Source organism: Archocentrus centrarchus, chromosome 18 (assembly GCF_007364275.1).
Source record: "Archocentrus centrarchus isolate MPI-CPG fArcCen1 chromosome 18, fArcCen1, whole genome shotgun sequence".
In the NCBI taxonomy this organism is placed as follows: domain Eukaryota; kingdom Metazoa; phylum Chordata; class Actinopteri; order Cichliformes; family Cichlidae; genus Archocentrus; species Archocentrus centrarchus.
The window spans coordinates 13,753,025-13,771,331 of record NC_044363.1 but is presented as its reverse complement, the minus strand read 5'-3'; the positions used below and the strand labels follow the sequence as shown (position 1 = coordinate 13,771,331).

The 18,307-nt window shown below is 39.7% G+C and overlaps 1 protein-coding gene across 1 annotated transcript; it reads right to left on the bottom strand.

The window, feature by feature from the left end:
- Window positions 1-8,155: 8,155 nt before the first annotated feature.
- LOC115797344 (chymotrypsinogen A-like) lies at window positions 8,156-17,236 on the bottom strand. Its single transcript, XM_030753902.1, has 6 exons — window positions 17,146-17,236; window positions 11,489-11,509; window positions 10,936-11,095; window positions 10,364-10,623; window positions 10,134-10,282; window positions 8,156-8,730 (listed from the first exon to the last, which is right to left on the bottom strand). Exons 1-6 carry the CDS (start codon window positions 17,201-17,203, stop codon window positions 8,356-8,358), a joined length of 1,023 nt encoding a protein of 340 aa, XP_030609762.1. The 5' UTR covers window positions 17,204-17,236; the 3' UTR covers window positions 8,156-8,355.
- Between the last annotated feature and the right edge of the window lie 1,071 nt (window positions 17,237-18,307).

The window sequence follows — 18,307 nt, the reverse complement described above, 5'->3', positions numbered from 1 at the left end:
GAGGGACTGAGTGGAAGAGGGGGAGGGCAGAAAGTTTTAACACGGAGTCAAGATAGCAACAGTTACAGCAAAGTTTCGGTTTCCGCTTCTGGTTCGGGTGATTAACATTACCGTAAACTGACTATTATACGTATTTTATCGTTAGAAATGTATACAAGAACTTTTACTAATTATCTCCTTTTAATATCATCTCACATACTTGCCTTATGATACAAAGAGTTCCCCAGAAATTGTATTTTACTTTGACATACACACAACGTATTTCCGGTCTCATTCACAAAATTGACGCAGCAACAAAACTTCGGGAAAACTTTTCCCAAGCGAGGAAGGCGGACCCGCCTACTATCCAAACGGCTGGATGTGATTGATAGAAAATTCAACCAATAAGAGAGGGCTCTGGCAAGTATCGCCCAATGGGAAGTGTCAAAGGGGGAGTGGTTATAAGGGCGCCCGCCGCTGTGTTGTTAGGACCTTCAGGCGGTAAGCAGCAGAATGAGAGGAGAGTCCTGGGCTTTCATGTGAAACAGGAGAGCCGCTGCGAAACCCATCAGCTCATTTTAAAGACTAACCCACCAATATAACTTAAGTAATACTGCAGTATTCCTAAAATCAGATTGCAGACATATTAAGTGAAATTACTCCAATATTATGGACTATGATAGTGAGATTACTATAAATGTATATGTTTCCTGCATATAAATATTTGCCAACCAAGTAAAAATACTTTCATACAGTACTTTTAAATGAGGTTTAATTGTCTCTGCGCATAAAATACAGTTTTTTGTCTAACCTTTCCCTCTAACATGTCTACTGAATGAGAAGGAGTTAAATTTCCTATGATGTTTCCTTTCCTTGAGTACCACAAAAATAATATCTATACGTAGTTAATGTTCTTCACAACTGTTTTTAAAGCACAAAGTGCATTTTTGTTTCAAATGTACCCATACTGAAATACCCGTCCACAATGCTGCAAAGCACCTTTATGTCTATGTCTTTAAAATATGATGGGACAACAAAAATATTTAATTTCAATTAATAATTAAATTTATTGAGCAACAGTAAAAAGCAGATAATTTGTAAAACAATGCAGAGCACTTGCGAATGACTGGAAATATTAAATTATTATTTTCAGGGTCGAGGGGAAGCTGGAGCCTATTCCAGCTGTCATGAGCAAGAGGCCGGGTACACCCTGGACAGGTAGCCACCCTGTCTCAGGGCTCACACAGAGATTCACATTCACACCTACATCCAGCTTAGAGTCACCAAGTAACCAACTACTCTTAGTGGATCAGTCAGCTCGTGCATCAAAGAAGAACGCAGCTAGCTGCAAGAACCATGCACCTACCAGTATTTCAAATTTCCCATAATCAAAGAGGATGCTAATACACACGAGCAAAGCAAAAATGACAGATCTGACTTGTTGTGCACTTAAATTATTTGAGGTGTTTCTACTGTCCCTCTGTTCCAACTCTACTCGGTCCAGATGGAAGTAACTTATTATCTGAAAAGTGAAACCAATGCAGAAGTTACTCAAACCTGTGTTCTTTTAGTGGCCAGCAGGGGGCAACAACAACAAAAAAAAGTCTTCTAGTTGTATAAAGGCTTATGGGAAAATGGCCCTTGACCCTGTCATGGACTTCCTTCATGACATTAGTGATTTAATCGCTACTTTCAGGTCACACTGAATAAAACGTAAACTTCATTTTGTAACTTAAGGTCATGATCAGAGTCAGAAAGGTTACCACTTGTCTGTCACAAGCTGTTAGCCAATCAGCACGGAGTTTCAAACTCACTCTTCACATTTGGTTTAATAACACCAAATAATAACCACCTTGAGGTTTCATAATGGGACTTCACTGGCCAGTGTGTGGCATCATTGCTGCTACAACTGTCTTTAATAGTACCTTTTACTTTTTTTTGGATGCATTTTGGATAGTTTAATAAACAAGTGTAGTTTTTATACATTTTACTGTAGAAAAGTTACACATTATACTCATAAATATTGTTCCTTGTGAGACCAAACTTTTAAAAGAAGGAGAAAGGTGTGGATTAACAATCTGAAGCTGCAGGAAACAATTTTGTCATCAATCATTTTCATTTATGAAAGCAATCCCCGAGTGGAGTTTAAACGTACAAGTTATCCATTGTACTGCAAATACAGACGTTCCTGCTCAGCGTCAGATTTTTGAAGATGTAACATCTGAGTTAGCCTCATTATTATAAAAAGATTTCCACTCTGTGCCTCTGTACCTATCAAAACAAAGACTGTCCACCCTTCACCCTGAAGCTCTGCAGACCTGCATAAGTACCTAATTATGCTGTCTTACAGGCCAACGACAACATTTAGCATCACGTCCCGCATATTTCTAAACTCTGACCAGTCTGCTTATACAACACCCGTATTTAGACACAATCAAACAAGAAAACATCAGCAATCAAAACTGTTACGTAAGCACAGCACACTACGTCTCGGTTAACTTAGGATCAGTACTAATCAGCTGTAGAAACACTTTTTTTTTTTTTTGAGTTAATTTAAGCTCTCTTGCAACAATTTATCATCTTTAATGTTTTCTCTTTCCTGTTATCTCCAGATGAAAATATCTAATGGGTAACACGCCAAATGATGAAGCAGCCAAAAGAAGGCAATAAAAAGTTTGTATGTATGTATAAATTCTAACTACATTCAAGTTCTAGCTTCACCCACTGAAAGTATTCATTTCATGTACCTGGGCATAAATCTGTAGATATGAGACCCAGGTCATGTTTTTTTTTTTCCCCATCAAAAACACAAATAAGTAGTTTCAAAGTCACAACTTTTTCACAAACTGCAGCGAGAGTGTCGGAATCTGGCACGAAGAGGCTTCCTTTCCTAACTTTAAGCTGTTCTACAGAGTTTCTGTATTTCAAGTTAAAAGAGGAGCTGCTCCGGCCTGATCTCGCAGTCTGAAGTTTTCCCACACTCTCCCCGCAGACAGAAATGATTGGGGTTGCAGATAATCACCGTTGTGGAATGCCACCGCATTGCAATGCATGTAGCTGAACGTATGTGCATGAGTCTCTATCTTTGTGTGCTTCAAGAGAAAGAACAAGTGGAGGAGAAGAGACAGAGAAACAAAGGAGACAGATGTGGGCATGCTCAGACATCTCACTTTTCATCCAGACCACGAGGACTTTGTTTTGGTCAGATTCCTCTCAACCCAGTTTTATTCTAAGAAACTCTGAGCTGGAATATTTGGTTTGGTGGGTGAGCGCCGCTTTCATGTGAGATCGGGTTTTAAAAAAAGTGCAAGATGAGGAGACAGTTTACAGCACGTGTTTCTTTTCTTTATTTTTGCTCTGCAAGGTGTCATGTTTCAGGCTGGAACAGTTCAGCTCTTCGTCACTCTGAACAGTGTTTACCACAGCTTGAAATTATATATCTAAAAACAAACAATAAAAAATATATATAAAACAAAACAAAGCTGCAATTGGAGTCTGAAAACATAGCCAAACTCTGGGAGTGGTTTAAATATAAAAGCTAAACTTTAATGTAAACCAACTCAGAGAGAGGACGCAAGAGATTCTTCCGAGGAGCGTCACTGGAATTCATCACGGATGAAGATTTGTGCCACAGTTACATCTTTCTGATGCACTCAAAAACGTTTATTGCAGGTAAAGTGTGTGATGAACATGCTGAAACTATTCTGTTTGAGTTTGAGTTCTGTGGGTGTGACCTCTGCAAAAAATCTAAGAGAGGATCCATGAGTGACAGCTTGGCAACATCCATAGTTTGTTGAATATTGTGTTTAAACTGGTGCATGCAGACAGCGAATGGTCCGGAACTGCTAAAGTGTTATTTTCAGTTTGCAAACAACACTTTTTTAGCTTCAAATTTTAATTCACAGCTTATTTTCACTTACCATTCAATTCAATTTTACTTATGTAGCACCAAAGCTCAATAAACAGCTGCCTCAAGGTGCCTAAATAAAACACAAAACATGTTTTTAGAGCATTGTCTATAGTTTTAAATGATAGTTATAGACAGAAAAAATTCCAACATAATAAAACATAATAAACAAACATTCTGTTTTCATGATGCTGTCATTTGAAACTTGTGGATCAGAGACTTTCATTTTCAAACACACACACACACACACACACACACACACACAAACGATTTGCCCTTGTAGCTTCACCTTGGCGCCACCTGGTGGTACAGTTATGTATAAGTCATAAGGAAAATCCCTCCAATGATTCAGTGGGTTTGTTTCTTCTTCCGTTCTGGCGAGAGAGGGAGAGCGAAGTCAATAGAAACTCAAGCAGTGGCATAAAATTTCACCTCAGAGTGTCATGAAAGCAAAATACTCAAGTATTCAGCAAACACATGGAGCGACACAATAAGAACACAAAGAAAGCTGAAGTGAGTGAAGTGGGTCATGTTTCCACCAGCACAAATATGTTGCCACATATGAAAGGGAGCAGCAGTGATACAGGTGAAGCCTAAGCTGCTGTCAGTGCCTGGGCAGGTACCAAAGCCTGGCTGTTCATTGGCATCAGTGCCACAGATAATTCTGGGACTGAGACACACGAGTGTACAGTAACTGAACTTACAGGGGTTAATGTTTTTAATCGTGCGTTATATTTATTACAGGCAGGTGTATAAGTTATTGCTTCACTTTAACACTGAAATTGAAAATATAATTAAATAAATAGCCTCTTACTGGAATGATTTCTGTCATATAGATGAGAAAGAACTGCACGGAGTCGTATCAGCAGAGGGAGAGTGGCACACTGCGCTGCGAATTCACAGTTTCTGTTGAGATATCAATAATAACTGCTTCTGTTTTCAAGGAGGAGATAAAACGGACTAAAATTTTCTGCTTTAACTTGGGCCTATTCTCTTGGTTTGCCACTCTCAGTAGAAAATGCATTAGCTGTGTTATATGCGGTAAGTGGTCCTCACTCGAACCTGTTACTCGCATTCTGTTCAGCCAGAAACTGAAGGAGTGTCCCAGCTGCCAAAGCTTGAGAGGCAGGGTACTCCCTGGACAGGTTACCAGCCTGCTGCAGAGAGACCCATTCACACCCACATTCACACCTACAGCCAGTTTAGGTTCACCCATAAGTCCAACCCCGCTAACTATAATAATATAATACATTTTGTTTGTGAGCACCTTTCATGACACCAAAAGACACTTTACAGGGGTTAAACAAAACAAATGATTACTAATATTAGTAATATTACTATTATTTTTAGGACAGGTGTGTGTGTTTGGGGAAGATTAGCTCTGTAGAAAGCATAAAATTGGGATTAAGGGACTCAGAAAAGGGTTCCAGGTGAAAAAAATGACTTTTTTGCTTGCTTTTGCCTGTCCGGTTGGGCACCTGGGCAATTGTCCAAGGTAATGCCACTTGGTCAACATAATTTTACATATCCTAACTACATTTCCTCAAAAGTTCTACTTGTTTTCTCATCTCCTTCCTTGTTTTATAATCATTTGAAATGTAGGTGTTTTTTACCTAAAGTTCCTTATCCATCCATTGCAAATATTATCAGTGAAACAAAGCACACCTGCAGCAGAATAATAACAGTAAATGATCATGGGTAAGTCTGTTTCAGGTTTGGAGTCTCAACGTGGCCAAATTTCCAAACTGCTAACAAGAGAAGTAGTGGAAGCTGAAGCATCATTATAATAATAATCACAGCTGACTCTCTCTTATGGTTCAACAAAGATATTTCATAGTCAGTTCATTTGAATAGATTCTCAGTTTTGTCCTAAAGGTCATTAGTTTTATAAAGGTTTTGTGAAAATATTTGGCAGAAGTATATTGCTGCTTAATAACTTGATAAATAGAGAAGATACAACATGTATGATGCCAGATTCTGAAAGTCTGGGTCAAAATTACCCAGGACACCAATTTTCAGGATAAGCATATTATTCATGTGGGAGATATTGCCTGTTGAAATATTAGAAATTTGAAAGTCATGATTTGTTCAATGATTTGTTCTTACAGTCTCTTTAAGCAGCCGTTACAAGTCACTGAACTTACAAAAAGAGACTTCAAGGTGCAGTGTGCTGCAAAATTGCTTCAACAGAGGAATTTAACTTACTTCTGCAGATGCTGTATACCAACATGCAGGACAACCATTTCTCCATTTTCACAGTGCCTATGAACAGCTTTTCTATACAGTCTATGGTTTTAACTCGTTAAGCTTTAGGATACATTCGGATGGGCAGATACTGCCGCCATATGCTTTACTTTCATGAAACTCTGCTTTCTGGCCTTTCTTGTCTAGTTTAACAAAAATATGATGTTAACCTTTTGGGAATTGTGTTGAAACACAATGTAGTTGTAGCCTGTTTCGAATTGTGCATAATTCCACCACCAGGTGGCGCCAAACTAATACTAAAAAAGAAATTCTCTAAGGGAGGGGCCTGTGTATGTAGCAGATGATGGTTGAGCCTGTTTAGGCATTTTACATTTCAGATGGGAGAATATTTGATCCTGCTGCTGTACTTTAATGACAACTAAAAACAATGAGGTTTGGCCACAGTTTTAAAGTTTCATATGAGAGCATCATCAAACACATTTCAAGTAAAGTGATGTGAATGTTTTCATTTACTAAAACTGACAGGAATGCTGAGCTCTCCTTTAGGTTATCAATTAGTGCAATTAGATTTTTAAACCAACAGACAAACAAGAGAAAGATCTGAGAGCAAAACTGTAGACAACACACAAAAAACGTTTTGTTGCAAGCAAAATAAAGCTGCAGATCAAAATGTGATACTCCAAGTCCTGTTTTCAAATAGAAAATAACACGTTACTGCTCAAGACTCCTTACTGCTGTATAAAAGGAATCTGCACACACCAGTTTAAGCATAATTATCTTGTTTTCACACTGTGTCAATATACATCAATTTTCTCACTCGTGTAAAGCCTGCCTTTCTTTCTCTCTCTTCCTCTCTATAAACTGTGGATCTTGCAAAGCTGTCGCTGTGTTTGTACTCAGTCTTGCATCTTTTAAAGAAGTCATGCACACAAGATTAAACTCCCCAGCAGCAAGATTTTCATTTGAAATCACAGGTACTGTCATGGTCCCTCCACCCTCCTGTGTGTGTGTGTGTGTGTGTCTCTCTCTCTCTCTTTCACATCACCCTCGTCATCTGCCTCACCTGGGAGTGAGCAGACACACCTGTTCGGGCTCATCTAGTCTCCTATTTAAGCTGGCCGGTGGCAGTTAGTCTTTGGTGGATCGTTGCAGTTAACAGTCAGTGCAGACAGCGCTCCTTCAAATCTTCCTGGTCCATTAATCACCATCTTGCTAATCTTTGCCCTTTTATTTTCATACTCAGGAGTCCAGTGAAAGGAGTCGAGAACATTCCAGCTGAGATAAGAGATGTGAGCTCTGGACCTGTGGACCATCACAGGAGAGGGCCAGAGCGGAGTTTTGAGCAAATTGGATTGGACCCCAAGAGAGAGAAGAAAGCATACCTGTTTCCCCCCCCCTTACCCTCTGCACAATCTAAACAAACACTGTCAAACTCTAACCTGGAATTTCTGCCTGCTTGAGTCCTTTAGCCCCAGCCATGACAGGTTTAATCTGAAATTTACTTTACCTCCAATATAAAAAAAATGTTCCAGTGCTGGGTGTGCAATTTTTCTATCTCTCTCTCTCTGTGTGAGTGTGTGTGTATATATATATATATATATATATATATATATATATATATATATATATATATATAATCTCCTTTTGACTCTAAAGAGGTCATATTTTGCAAGATCACATTCAACAGGAAGGGAAACTGTGTATACCATAAACTCTTCAGGAAAATGTTGACTGACAGTTTTCAAGCAAGTCAGCAGCAGTGTCATTTTATCACCGTCCTTTAGACAATCTGACTTCCTTTTGTAATCAGATGCCCCCTGCTGGGAAGTTAATGACCTGTGAAAGTGTCTTCCTGCTTGTTCTGCTGTTTGCAAATAGAATACATAGAAATAAATGTTTTATTTTTAATTTTTATTATCCATGTTTTAAAAATGAATCCTGACATAAAATGCAAAGATTTATAAAAAGTTCAATCAGATTTTGAGCAAATCACAGAAACAAGCTCATGTGTGAAAACAATTTTTATTTATTTGTTTTTTACCACTTCACAATCCTCATTCTGATATGAAAACGATTGTGTAATTAATTTACTGTCATGCAATGGATAAGAAAGCACAATGATTTATTTTTTTTAATTTGTTTGTAGAGATCTAATTAATGGCTTTTTAAAGAAACTAGAAACTCGAGCAGTCCCATAAATGTAAAATGAGTAAAAAGTACAACATGCAGGAAAACTTGCAAAGTGTTTGAGTAAATGTTTTGAGTTACATTCCACCACTTCCAACAAGTACATGGAGCAACACAACAAGAGCACAAAGTGAGGTGAAGTGAGTGAAGTGGATCAGGTTTTCACCACTGTGGACAGTGGTGTGGACAGTAGTAGCAGTGACATTGGTGGGGGGATTGGTTGGTGATGGTGTGGGATTGGTGTAGTTGCTGTCAGTGCCTGGGAAGAGGACAGTAACGAAGCCTGGTGGTGTCCCAGTGACTGTTTCACTGATCCATTTCTGGTACCGGGACACACGAACGTAGACTCCAGGTCTCACAGGATTGGCGCAGCTAGCAGCACCAACATTTGCAACTCCACTCTGGACCCAAACTGAATCATTTTTTACAATGAGTGGTCCCCCCAAGTCTCCCTGTGAAAAGAAAAAATGTTGTTAGGACAGGTGGGTGTCATTTAAAGGTGGACCTGCTCCTCAGATGGGCTTAAAATGGTTCTTGATGTTTGTGAGTTGTCAGTTTATCAGTGACATGTGGTTTTAGAAATGAAAACTATGACGCAACTGTTCACAATTCCTAATATTTTCCCATAAGAAATATCACACAAAAATTCTAAAAACTAAAACTGTCCCAACAAAGTTTGAACTCAATCTAAAACATGACAGAGAAATGACACTGTGTCATGTATGGCTCTGCGATTGTCATGATCCTGGACCGGTGGCCCAGTGTTTTGAGTTCTATTTGTGAAGTTCTGTTTTGTTCTATTTCTATTTCTAGTTTTAGTTATAGTTTAGTATTGGGATTGTAGTTTGCCTTTGTTTAGTTTTCCATGTTAGTCCTGGTCTTCCCTGTGCTCCTGTGTGCTGTCTGTCTTGGCCCTTCTCTGTGTTTAGTTATCTTCCCATTGTTTCCTTGTACATGGTATTTAGGTTCCCTCTGTGTTAAGTTTACATACGTGTCATGTTTAGGTCACTTACTGTTTTGTTTTGACAACCTTGTGTTCATTGTGCTTTGTGTTTAGGTTTACTTCCCCCTGTCTCGTCAGTGTATTTCGTTCACCTGTGTTGTCACCTGTTTCCCTTTTCCCTCATTGTCGCCCAGTGTATTTAAGGTCTCTGTGTTGTTTAGTTCTTTGTCGTGTTGTCAGTTATTCGTTGGTTTCTCCCTGCTGTGTGCTTTATGCCATATACTTGTTTACGCCACGTTCATGACCATATTTATGCTACATTCCTGTATTTCGGGTTAAAGATTTAAGTTATTGTCATCCTCCTGTGAGTCCTGCATTGGGGTCCTCTGCCACGCTTGCCACAGCCAAAACCTGACAGCGACAGGCAGGATTTGGACCCAAATGCAGACCATAAGAGACGGGAATAAACTCAGAAACTCAGCTTTATTGCTAATGAGTCTCAGAAAAAAAAAAAAAAAAAACCATGACTAAAAGCAAGAGAAAAATGAAGAAAAAAATGGAAGCAATTTAACAATAACAGACCTCAAATGACACAGGACTGTGACACATTCGTAATTAACTTTCATTGAATAGCAGCAGTTATAATTTCATTTAAAGCCACTTTATCAGGTTGACCTGTTGCACCAAGGGGCTCAATCCTTTTATGGACAGTTGGTAAAAATTCTCATGGTTTTTTGAAAATATTTATGGAACAAATGCAATCAGCTGTGCTGAAACTCAAATATCAATAAAGCAAAAAGTTTGGACAAACCCTGAGAGCTGGCAGACTAAAACATCAGTAATTCTGGGTACAGTTACAGAAAAACAATAGCATGATCTTCATAGCCGTCAACAAGACATTGCATTGGTCACCTCACATAAATTCTTCCCTCCAGCTTTCAGCCCAGCGCAGATCATGTTATCTGTGATCTCCGAGATGTTCTGATATGACAACTGGCACTCAGTGTTTCCCACTATTGGCACATTCACTTCCTGTAGGATGGTGGGGTGGGAACTACCACCTAAATTAGAGAAATTTCAAAAGTAAGAGATTCTTTTGGAATCAAGTATCATTCTCATAAAATAAATATTTTGTAACTTACTAGTAAGTCCAAAACCAGTGATCCAGCTGCTGGTGCCACTGTTGAAAGTGCTGTTTTCTGAGGCTAAGCAGATCGGCTGAATGTTCTCAGTGAAATTCACAGGAGCCGCCAGCTTCAGAAGACAGATGTCGTTCTCGTGTGTTGAGCTGTTGTACTTAGGATGGCAGGTGACTTTTTCCAGTGGCCAAATCATTTGATTTGGGTTTGAACCCAACAGATTATGGCGGCCCACAAACACAAATTTCCAAGGGGAAACAGAACTTGGAAGAAAAGAAAAGAGTTATCTTTATAGCATTTCATGTTGATCATTATCAACGCTACCACAAAACGTGTAGTAACAGATACCACACTGTAATCGAATCGTTTTATTTAAAGCACCTGACTCTAGCTCTAACACTGAACACCCAAAGTCAGTTCATGTATGAACATTTTTTTTTTTTTCCATTTGTTTCTGTTACTTTAAAGAGGTTCAAACTAAGAACCTTCCTGCTGTGAGGCAACAGTGCTAACCACTGCACCCCCATACTGCAACACTGCAGTCACTACAATGTAAACTTTCAGTGCTGACTCACGGTGTTAAGCAGGAAGCAGCTGTCAGCACCCACTGGTTGGTGATCAGAGACCCGCCACACAAATTTTCACCAGTGAATAAAGTTGCCTGCCAGGGCCAACTTCCTGGGGATGCATCTTGACCTCCCATGATTCTGCTGTTCTTCACAGCTGTGCCACATGCTGACAGAAGAAAACAGGTGACAGTTAAACAGTGAGCACACTGATCAGCCACAACATTAAAAACACCCACAGGTGACAGACAAAATGATGCAAAGCTCTCGTGGGAAATCTGGAGTTCTGGCCTTCATGTAGATGTTTAACATGTATCAAATAGTCATAGCTATTTGTAGTCTGTGACTGACAGCGAGACACAGACTGCTGTTTAACCCCACCTCCATAAACACAGCAGCAAAATGAGAAAGAAAAAAAATCAGCAAACAAAACAAAGAAATTTTGTCGCTGAATCAAACAATGATCATACTGTGTATTTTCTTTATTGTTCAGCTGTCATAAATAAGTTTAAAACCAAACCAGAGACTTGAAGATCTTGAAAAGCAGGTTTTGTTTACTTACCAGGCTGCTGTGAATGACAACCTGAAAAATGGGATGACAAATATTTCAAATAAATAATTCAGTGCCTTCAATTTTTCTCACTCGTTCAACAAAACAAAAACAAAAAAGTACTTATAGTTGTGACTTGAGAGCTGTCATGATCCTGGGTCGGTGGCCCAGTGCTTTGTGTTCTTTTGGTTATGTTTTGTTATCTCTGATTATGTTTATTTGGTTTCTTTCATGTGGGTCTTCAGTTGGTTATGGTTTTGAGTTTAGTCGGGGTTTTGTGTCCTTTTCTTGTCTTTCCACATCTCGGTGTTCAGTGTTTATTAGTTACTAGTTATTTAAGCCCCTGGGTTTGCTCTGTTCCTGGTCGCGTCGTCAGTTTTTCGTCAGTTAATCGTCTGTTTTTTTCCTGCTGTGTGCCTTTATGTCTATGCTTCATGTTTATGGTTCAAGTTATGTCTACGCTCCAAGTCTATGTTACCAAGTTTGTGATGTCAAGCTCAGTCTAAGTTGCTATTAAAAACCAAGAGTTAAATTAAGCTCCTCGCTTCAAGTCCTGCGTTGGGGTCCTCTGCCTCATTGGCCACAGCCTGAAACCTGACAATAGCAAAAGTTGTTATCCTCTCAAACAATAACTAATAATCAATAGCTAATAATAATAAACAAGTAGGAGAAAGTTTATAATTTATTCTTGAAGGTTATTAAGTATTCCATCAAAGCTGATGTTGTTTAGGAGATTTACATAGTTGTTCAGTGTGTAGGGTTAATCATGTAAAAGTGCATAGCGTAACACAAATTTTTCCTAAACCTGCCCAAGTAGTGCCAAACACTAACTGAACTACTGAAGAGTCACATCTATCCAACCTCCACAGATGTCTGTGGAGTGCTGTACTCCCATTGGTCAGAGCATCAGTTTCCTACCCCCAGTGTTTTTATTTCTTTTATATTTCAGTAATAATAATAATGCCTTAGACTTATATCGCACTTTTCAAGGTACTCAAAGACACTTTACTATTCATTCACACCTCAATCATACTTGGTGGTGATAAGCTACTAATGTAGCCACAGCTGCCCTGAGGCAGTCTGACAGAAGTGTGGCTGCCAATTCGCACCTACGGCCCCTCCGACCACCACCAAACACATTCACACTTATCTTGTCCAGGGGCACAATGACAGCATGCGCTCAGACGGGGACTTGAGCCAGTGACCCTCCGGTTGCGAGTTGAGCACCTACCCACTGCTCCACTGCCACCCAGTAGTTTAGAGTTTTCAGCTTTTTTTTTTTGGTTTACATGTCAAGAGTCAATAAATGATTTGCTCTCAATTCAACCCTGACTGCTGTGTAATTTTAGAAATTTTAGGATGATATATATAAAGATTAATATCTCCAGAATTATGCAATTAGTCACTAAATGTAAACATTCAAAACTTGTCAAATTATCAAGTTGTCACAGATCAGCTGTGTAACAGGCAAGAAAGGGGACCCCAAGGCAGACGAGGTAAGAGGTAAACAGTCTTTTTTTAGACGAAGTGCAGGGCTGAACCAGGAAAGGTAACAAAACTGAAATACTATCAGGCATGAACTGAAAACCAAGGAAGAATACAGAAAGTACACAGCCAGGGAGCAGACAACGCAACAACAAACAGCAAAAACACTGGACTTAAATACACAGAAGGATTGATGAGGGACGAGGAAACAGGTGGGAACACAGGTGATGCTGATAACCAAGACGAGACCAGGGGGAAGCAAAACTGAATACAACAGACAGGGGCCAGACGACTATCAAAATAAAACAGGAAGTATGATGAGGGTACAGAGATGCAAACCTGACACAGAATACTGGGAGACACAAGGAACTAGAAATAACTGAGGGCAAATACAACAGATAACAAAAAACACTGGGCCAGCGGCCCAGGACCATGACACAAATAACAAAGGCATAAAATTAAAATTTTTATACATGTTTATAGAATGGCGACCCCACCACCTCGCCTGTTTGCACAGGTGCAACATTCAAAAACCCTTTTTGTCTGCTACATGAAGAAAAACAACTGATTTTCACTAATTTAGGTATGCTGATTCCAAATAGGCAAACATAATTTCTCTAGCATGTCAGGCTCTTGAGTTACGTGACTATGCCAATAAATGCCAATCTCCAAACTCGACATCAGTGATTTTAATAGAAAAGTACACCATGAACATACAACATTTCTCCTCCCCGCTTTCCTGTCTATCTCCACAGGAAAACTATCAAATCAAGCTGAAAAGACCAAAAAAAAAAAAGACAGATACCAAAATCAATCATATGACGAATTTCAAACTAATACAGTCCACAATTAGTCTGCCTAAAAAGTTCAAAAGTGTGACAAACGCTTGCGCTTCACGAAACCAGCAGTAGTCGCCCATCATGTTTGCGTTATAGCGCCCCTGGCACCTGGTCTCCATTTCAGAGATATCTTGATGAAGCTCATCGCTCACATCACTCAAATTGGGTGCATAGAAGTCCAGACAACGTTTGAATGATACGAGCATGTCGTCAACTAGTTCTTCATAGTTTGTGGCTTTGTGGTTGCCCACGAAATTGTGTACCACCTGAACAAATGATTTCCCTGCTCTTAGTTCAAGGGGTCTGAGCTTAGATGGAAAGTCTTTGTCTCTAATAAGTTCAGTGACTTGGGGTCCATCAAAGATCCCAGTTTTAAGCTTGGCATCACTTTGGACCCAGAAACACTATTCCCTCACTTGATGTAGCACTAAAACTTTGTTTTTAATCTATTGACAGATCAAAGCAGTCACTGTAAGAAACTGCACATTTCTGGCATTGTTGATCCTCAATATTGGCAGCTAAACTTTAGTTGATTGAATTTTAATGACCATATTTGGATTTAGCACCCCCAAATCACCAAAATTATTGGTAAATTCTGTTCAGTTTCAAAATGAGAAAATCTTAGCACACTCTACATTTGGGTGACAAGCGCAAGTACAGCAAGCTAAATATTGACATGTGCTTAACTCAAGAACCTAAGGTCCTAGAGAAATTCTGATTACAGATTTGGAATCAGGATACCTGAAAAGACTTATATCAGTATTTTCTCCAGGTAGCAAAATCATTGCTGACCAGTGTACAAAGTGGGTGATGTTTCAATCAGCTCAGGTGTCATGAATCGGCTGTGTGGCAGGCAGTGATGTTACGTCTTGCACGGAAGCCCCGAGGCCTGTGCCGAGCAAAAGGGGGCGTGTCCAAACGAAGCCCGCGTCGAGGCCCGTACAGTGACAAAAGCTAAATGCGGCCCCGTTTTCTGAAATCACGTGACTGCTTCATTACGTGAACCGAGTTGCTGAATAAGCCGCGGGAAAGAGGAAGCGTTCTGGGTGATGCGAGTCTGATCCACTGTTACAGCAGCATAATCAGAAGCCCCTGATATATATGTATACATATATATATATGTATACATATATATATATGAATTTATATATACATACATATATATATATATATATATATATATATATATATATACATATATATATATAAATATATATATATATATATACATATACACATATATATATATATACATATATAGAGAGAGAGACAGAGAGACAAGAGAGAGAGAGACAGGAGAGAGAGAGAGAGGAGAGAGACACGAGCGGAGGACAGAGAGGGAGAGAGAGATAGAGAGAGACACAGAGAGAGATGGGACAGAGAGAGAGAGAGAGAGAGAGAGAGAGAGAGAGAGAGAACACAGAGAGACAGAGAGAGAGAGAAGAGAGAGAGCGAGAGGAGAGAGAGAGAGGGAGAGAGAGAGAGAGAGAGAGAAGGAGACAGAGAGAGAGGAGAGAGAGAGAGGAGAGAGAGAGGAAGAAGAGAGACACACAGAGGGAGAGATAGACACAGGAGAGAGAGAGACACAGAGAGAGAAGAGAGAGAGAGAGAGAGAGAGAGAACAGAGAGAGAGAGAGAGAGACAAGAGGAGGGAGCACAGAGAGAGAGAGACACAGAGAGAGAGAGGGGGGGGACGCGAGGAAAAAAAGGAAGCGAAGAAGGACAAGCGGAAGGAAGGAAGCGAAAGGAAGCGCAGGGGAAGCGCAGGCAAGATGGACAGGAGAAAGAGAGAGACAGAGAGAGACAGAGAAGAGAGAGAGAGAGAGAGACACAGAGAGAGAGAGAGAGAGAGAGAAGGAGAGACAGAGAGAGAGAGAGAGACACACAGAGAGACAGAGAGAGAGACAGGAGAGAGAGGAGAGACAGAGAGACAGAGAGAGACAGAGAGAGAGATAGAGAGAGACAGAGATAGACAGATAGACAGAGAGAACAGATATAGACATATATACATATAGACAGATATATAATAGATACATAATATACATATATATCTACATACTACTATATACACATATAATATATATATATTTATAGTGTTGTATATTTTATTTCATTTTATTTTATCCTTCTCTGTACTTTAGCTGCTGTAATATGCAAATGTCCCCATTGTGGGATCATTAAAGTTTCTTATATTTTATTAATATACCACAATCAGCATAGATTTATTTAATCTGGCTTTACAATACCGTCAATGGAGATTTTGACAGAATTGCATAATTATGCTAAAAGGTCCACCAGCGAACAGCAGACTGCTGTACATCAAATGACCAGCAGATGTCAGCACTCCTAAATGAGGTGTTAAAAGGGGCTTCGTGTGATCAGGTTTTTGGTGAATCAGTTGGCCAGAAAGAATCGACACATCCACGGGGCCTCATTGTACCATCACCAGTGGCAGGCAGGAAGGAGGACCCCAATGCAGGATACGCCAGGCAGAGGTTAGACTTAAAATCCACTTTATTTACAGGAGCTGAACAGAAAGCCAGACTAGGCAGAGCTACTGGCAACAAAAGCAGAGGAAAAATACCTGACTGAAACGCCAAAGCAAACCAGGACCACACAGCAGGAGAACATAAGTCAACAACAGGCAGAGAAAACACTGGACTTAAATACACAAGAGGATAATGAGGGAAGTGGGAACAACTGGGAACACAGGTGACACTAATTACTAAGACAAGACCAGGGAAAGTCAAAACTGAACACAACAGAGACCGGACAACTATCAAAATAAAACAGGAAGTCAGACGGGGGAAGAAAGACGCAGACTTGACACAGTAAACACAAGGAGCTAGGAAGCAAAACATAACCAAGCCCCACAATCAAAACCCAAAACAGAACAGACAAAATCAAGCAAACAAAAACACGGGGTCCAGTGGACCCTGGACCATGCCATCAGGCTCCCAACATGGGCAGTAGCACAGCTGACCATGACAGTAGGCACTGAAGAGTAAGCAGAATTCTAAAACAACAAGGCCAGAACTCAAAATGCTCAAAGAATAACTGAAGCAAAAGAAAAAATCTCAGCTTAAAACTAATCAAAAACTATGAACCCTGCCAACCATACCAAATAAGAAACATTGATTGAACACTGAAACCCCTTTCACAAACCAGGGATCATGACAGACCTTTTTTTTTCCATCTTGCAGCTATATCCTGGTGAAATTGCCCTTCACATTATCCTGAAAGAACATTTTTCCCAGAATAGCCTACATTTGTACCTCTGTTTGGTCTTGTACTTCTTCCACTGCTGGTATAACCTCAATAACTAGAAAAATCAAGCTTTCTCACCTTTGCAAAAAAGAATGAACATCACAGTGGAACAGCACACAAACTGACGGAGAGCCATGGCTAACTTAGTCTTAGACTTCAAATACCTAAACCTAAGCTCAGCTCCACTGAGCAGAGGCATGATTTACAGTAAACAGTTGTTCACACCTTCGCTGACTCATGAAACAACAGCAGCTTTCGCTCGATGCAGTGAAGAAATGTATTTACAGCAACACTGTATGAAAAGTGAAACAGATTGCTCATGGAGGTCCTGAAGAGACTGTAATCCAGAGACAGAATCAACTTTGGTCATTTCTTAAACTTATTATTTTGCTGCAGGTCTGTTTGGGTTATGTTGTGTGCTGTTGTTTTTCTAGAGTGGAGATTAGATTGTTTTGTTTTTTATTACTGTAGTTGATTGCAAACTCTTTATTTTGAGGGTTTTATTCTTGTTTTTAAGTTTATAAAATATTGTAAAATTGGTAGGGATTAAATTTCAGGTTTGCAGTCTTGTGTTTAGATTCATATTCTTCTGTATTTTAGAGACTTTAGTTCTCTTAGTGTTTCCCTGTGTTTCTCTGCTAGTCCATTGCATCCACCTGTGCTGGAATGTCCTCTTTGGTCCTTGATCAATTTGATCAAAATAATGTTTAATCTAATGAGTGCATGAGGGCTCCAGTCACACGTGGTTTTAAATCAAAACATCCACTGAGTTGGTAAATAGATTAGCTCTTATATAGCACTTTTCTACTCTAGATGAGCACTCAAACCGCTTTATACAACACGTTTACCTATTCACACACATAGCAAACATGTTTTCTATTTCAAAGTGCTTTCTATCTAACGTTCACGCTTTGAAGATTGGAGACCCCAGGAAGAATAGCTGCAGTATTGCTGTAGCTAATGGGGATCTTAATAATCGAAACGAAACACATTCATACTCCGATGGTTGCATACTCGGAGAGCAGCTTGGGGTTTATTTTCATGCCCAAAGATACTTTGGCATGCAGCTCAGAGCAGCAGGAATCTAACTGCCATCCTTCCGATTAATAGGTGCCCTGTTCTAACTCCTGAGCCACAGGCACCCTCCAAAAGAAAGAAAATGGATGGATGGATGTACCTTGTTCTCCACAGCTGTCTCCACTTCCTTGATTTCCCTTCTACTTATCCTCCCATTGTCAGA